Raw genomic sequence first — 5,790 nt, forward strand, 5'->3', positions numbered from 1 at the left:
ATAGCATGGTAGTCGAATCAACAAACTTAAGTCCTGTTTACTATTTCAATAGAATGTCATTATTAAATTCATATTTAACTCGATGGTAATTTCAAAATTCTTTATTTCGAAATTCTTGAAATAATTCCATTCTCTTGAGTATTCCAATCTAAACACGGCAGGTAGGAATTCAGCCATTTGGAATCCTTGGCATTCCAGAACTAAAGAAGCTGACATTTTCTCAATTACATTTCTCTGCTCCGAAATCACTGTCCGTTAAATTAATTAGAGAAATTTCGTTGAAAAAAGAAATCAATAGCAACAAAGTCAAATTAATCATAAGTTTACTTTTCTTTAGTTGTAATGTTAAAAACTGTTGTTAACAGAACAAAATACAAATAACTTTCATAAGTAATTATAGTCTAAAAAGAAACATATTTCTACATCCCGAGAATTTTAAGTGACACAAAATTAAAAATATATCCTTGCAAATGTCTTTGAAATATTTTATGTCAGCGAAATAGTATTAATATCTCCGAACACAAAAATTTTTAATTTTTAAATAAATATTTTTCTGTTATAACAATGTCAACATTTAAGCAAGTTGGCAACGTAAATTAACAGAGTTCTAAGTAAAATTCCTGTTATTTTAATATTACATCCCTTATAAGACCGCCACAGAACTTCCAACTGTTAACTCAATTTAAGCGGCGAATAGCGAAAGTAACATACAGTATAAGTCGGTAACACAGACCAAAATAAAGGATAAAAATCCTGTTTCAAAAATAAATGGAGAGAAATTAAAGCATTTGTGTTTAAATGTATATTCAAATGGTATAAATCTATATTATGCGTGTGTACAGTGTAAACTCTTATAAATCCCTAAATACTCCAGGATTATTAAATAAAGAAATTATTCTATAAGTTTTAGAGAAGAAGTAAATAAAATTTATTTATAAATGTTAATAAGTACACATCCATTTCATCTATACTGTCCTACTGTATTTGTATGACCTCTTATTTGTTGCTGTTTTACATAGAATAACTGTCAATATTTTCAGTATATTGTGAATGTGAGTCAAATATTAAATATACGTTAATCCCGTTAAAAATGTTATGACAATATACTTCTGCACCTATACTCGTAGTATAAATATTCTTTCCAGTAAGAGTCTACTACATATATATAAAATTATGTTTCGATTCGTTATTGGAGTTTAAGCAACGCTATTTAGTAATGCAGGTATTTTTATTTTCACTTAAAAATTATCACAGAGTTCTTGGTTTTGTCAAAAATATACTTGAATGCAGGATTCAATGCCACTTGAATCATCAGTTTTGATTTTCTGAAATGAAGAACTCAAGAAAAGAGAGTTCAACAATCGAGAGTAGAAATTAAAAAATCATAGGCAATTATGACGGGAATACAAACATTCGGTTCCAAAAAATGTTTCAAAGATCGAATCTAACGCTGGCGTCAGTGCATTTCAGTCAATGGAAACTACTTTGAAGGGAGCACTTACTAGAATAGACCACTACTATCAATTTTCTGAATAAACTTTTTATCAAAACAGTATTTTACCGACCGATTTATATAACATAATTGACAAAAACAACACAATGCAAAGCACAAGTATATCTTTGGGCTCATAGTTTATGGAAGGTTCTATTCTATTAACATTATGTATGCTACTATAGCAAAAAAAATGCACAAACCACAAAAGCACGAATTTCATGAGTGAGCGAACTACGTCCACGATTAAAATCATTGTGCCAGCGTTTTGACAAAAAGTCTAAGGTAGTCTAAAGTTATATTTAATAATGTCAAACTTTCCCATGGAAACGTCAGATGACACCTAACAAATATCTGTGTTGCCAAGGCTCAAAATATATATAGTGGTCTTCGTATTTGGACTTGTATAAAAAAAACCCGAGTATTATTTGTTCTTAAGATACGCAATTTATCGCGTCGAGATCGGTGCTGCTGAAATAGCAACAGAGACGCAGAGCCTTTGAAGACGTTTTTAACAATTTATTGGAAAACTTTATAACACATTGGGTAAAAACATCAAAAGTTCCTTTTTGATTAACAATGTTCAATAGCTGTTTTAATTAATTTAATTCATTATAATTCTCATCTTGTTTGTTATTTTTAAAATATAAGTAGACGATTAAAGGCATAAGCTGATTTGAAAATGATTTGTGAAGTTTGCTTTAATATGTTTGAGTATAGTCTGATTTATTTAGTTTGTGTTAACTGTGACGTGACATATATTATTAACATAAATTGTCATCTTTTATGAATAAAAATTTTTGAAATATTTATGTTTAAAGACGCCTTTTAGATTAGAAAAATGTATTAATATGTAATGAAGCTAATGTTTATAGTTTAAAAAGTAGTCGTAAATAAAATTAACTTGAATTTATTTTCGTAAAAATTTTTATATGTTAGTGTGTTGGTGAAATCAGTACTATAAAAACAGCCACATAATCTTCTCTAAAGAACACCTCGAAATGATGTCTTTCTGAGGTAATTTACAATAAATTGGCGGCACATAATTGGTAAAAGAACGGCCATAACTTGAATGGAATGTTTATTTATCATATGTTTATATGATTATAACTTGTATGAAGCAACGTTTTTTCTATAGTTTTGTGTATTGTCATATGCACTAAATGAAAAATAAATTCCAACACTAAATAAAATTCGATACAAAAAATTGTGAATTAAACTCTATTGTTCGAGCGTTCATCAACTTGATCCGAATGGGAAGATAACAAAACCTAAACTAAATTATAATACATTATCTAATGCAGTTTTGTTTGATATATATCCCTAGAAAAGTGCTGCCAAATCAAACTGCAGTTGATTTTTCTTTATATGAAAATTTTGATTATACAATTTCCTTCATTTTTATATCTCTAATCCTTTTGCTTGGAAAATAAGTAATAATTTATTGTAATTAAGGTATTAAGAGTTTATAATTTACGTACATCCTTATCAGAAATAAATCTTTTTACACAATACATGACTGAAGAGTTTTATACTTTTTATAGAATATTATATTGTTTTTACGGGAAAGCTAGCTGTATAAATTTACTGCTTTTTTATGCTTATTATAATATTGTAAATATGATATATATTTAAAAGACAAGTAACGTTTTTATTTATTTTGTATATAAATTTCCTTCATTGAGCAATCAACATGTATGTATATAAAATGAATTAGCTTTATTCTTCTATATATTTCAACATAAAATCCTTTAATGACATAAAGTAGACCGCATAACAGAATTCAATTTCAAAAGGCAACCAGCTTAGATTTAAGGCGAATGCCATGAAATGCATACAGCCAGGGAGCGCATTCGTTATCATTTTTGCTGCAGACTGCAATTGTGTCAACAAGAAAAATTTTACTGCCGTGGCGCGAAATATTTTTTATGATGCAAAATTCCAACCGTTTTAAATCTAAACGAGCAGAAGACAAATTGAGATCACATCATCATCATGTTTACCAGGTAAGCACGTGAAGCATTTATGTGCGCACAGCATCCTCTAAAGTATCGCATACTGGTACATACGTGCGCCCTTGGATCCCGCACGTTAAGAACGACTTAACACAGACCATGCAGAGAAATACAAAAGAACCAAAAAAATTCATTGCTGTTACTCACAGTACCGATGCTGAGTTGAGAATTAAAGAAAACAACTGAAATGCCGACAAAGTAATAAACCAATTAGGACATGAAAGTGATTCCACCGACAGATCCGCCAATGCCAAAGCGATATTTTAGATGAAAATCAGACTTGGTCATATGAAAGCAATGCGTTAAAAATATTTAAGGAAAGTATGTATAGTTTCGCTTAAAACTAGAGTGATTTTTTTCTTCTTAGTACACCTATTCAATTCTTACTGTTGTTGTGAATTATATTGTACCCGTACGCAGCTGATAATATTAAAAAAATTGCTGAATTTGAACTTGCGATCCATTGAAAGAGCCCTAAATTAAATTTTTACTTTTACTACTATTCAAATAAAGTTTATACAATAGTTATGTGATTTGTTAAAAATTCCACTAATAATTTTTAGAATAGAAATAATATCTATTAATAATATCTTTTGCTAAGCTAAGACAAAAGCTGATACCAATCTAAAACTTTTACTACTTCTGAACAGATGAACAATTCGCTTTGTAGCAACTAATTGCATAGTTGATTATGGAGGCAATAGAAACTCTAATTTTTAGGAAAAAATAATGACAGCGATAGAATTCAAAGGTACAATACTAGTTTAAGATATGAGCATAAACCTACAAGAGATTATTTGTAAGTTATATATATTATATGTAAGCTGCTTGGATGAGAGAGAAAAATTTCATAAATAATTTACTTATATATAAGTCCATTTACGTGCAGTATTAATTTTTTTTACTTAAATTTAAGGTACTAAGAAAGTTAAGAAAGGTATTAAGTCTTAAGAAAACAATCATCTAGTCTAATTAATGAAGCCATTAAACAAAAATTTGGGAATACGAATGATCACAGGATAGCAAGCGCCATTCATTGTGATTGGGTGCGTGCTTATGATACTCTCTGTTGATATTTTTGGACAGTGACGTCAAGATTAATACAAATATCTACTGCAAAAAAAAGCTTTTGAATATGTTTTGAAATATTTAGTACCCAAACAGAAATAAGATGTTTTAATTAAAGTCACGACACTGACACAAATCACGCGTCAACTAAAAAGAGCTAAAGCAATATATCATCTCACCCGTACAGTAGTCTTAACATATATGGCCATAAGATGAAAAATACTCTCGACTTCTCCATTTAAGATAACATGCAAGGCAAAATCTGCACTAAAAATTATTAGACTGTTGATTACTATCAAGAATCCGTGCTTGGTGAAGATTGCGACAATTTTTTTTCAATTAGTCGAATTTTTGACTTTGAAAATTAAAAAAAGCAAATGTTCTATTCTGTCTGGAGAATAGACAGATAGCATTACTGCGATATTTTTTCACGAACTGTTGGATAAACTACAATTTACCCACCATTTATTTTTTGTCATAAACGTTCCTAAAATTCCCTTCGCATGAATCATATGACAATCCTGTTTCTTTAGCTAACATTCTATTCTATTTTCATCAGCAAAGACAGTTCCTTTAATTTGTTTCACATTTTCATCACCAACAGACCTGTTCGAACGGCCATAACTAGTGTCGCTTTCAATGTATTTATCAGTATGTGTGACTCTTCCAAAACCGTTAGGACCATTCATAAACTTGCAGATAGTTTTGTCATAGTATTGACAGCAAAACTCATCCTTAATATTTTAAATGATGCTTTACAAATGATCAGAAACTATCCTTGCTGTATGATTGTATCGTCTTTAGTGAGGCACCCTTTCTACCCTTAAGAAATTATCATGACACCACACAAGAAAAGATTTTAATTATTTATAATACGACTCTAGTACGTCATCATTGAGTTCTTTTTGTTGAAACAATCGTTAGGTATATAAATATTAAAGCGTCTAAACTATGCAGTTTATATAACTTCGTAAATAAGTGATCCACTCAATAATTATTTAGCTCCACTTAGAAGAATTTAAGTGACGGAAAAAAGATTTGCCGATCTACTATACTTTAAACATAAAAGGGGTTTTACAATGATAAATGATACAAATTGTCAGGTTTTTCGAATGTTGATCAAGTGAGAAGGAATGAAGATGGTAGCTGTTACCAATTCCATTTAATCACAATTCACAAAATCTCTGATTTTCACATATCACCACTCAAAAAAAA

General features: G+C 29.6%; 1 protein-coding gene across 1 annotated transcript in view; it reads left to right on the top strand.

Annotated features, from left to right (window-relative positions):
* The first annotated feature begins 3,423 nt into the window (after positions 1-3,423).
* The window catches only part of LOC119680370 (histone deacetylase HDAC1-like), a 6,120-nt gene continuing 3,753 nt past the window's right edge, over positions 3,424-5,790 (top strand). Inside the window, exon 1 of the mRNA XM_038093152.1 lies at positions 3,424-3,498. Within this exon, the coding sequence (XP_037949080.1) occupies positions 3,424-3,498 (75 nt within the window). The remainder of the gene's footprint in view (positions 3,499-5,790) is intronic.

Source organism: Teleopsis dalmanni, chromosome 1 (assembly GCF_002237135.1).
Source record: "Teleopsis dalmanni isolate 2A chromosome 1, ASM223713v2, whole genome shotgun sequence".
NCBI lineage: Eukaryota > Metazoa > Arthropoda > Insecta > Diptera > Diopsidae > Teleopsis > Teleopsis dalmanni.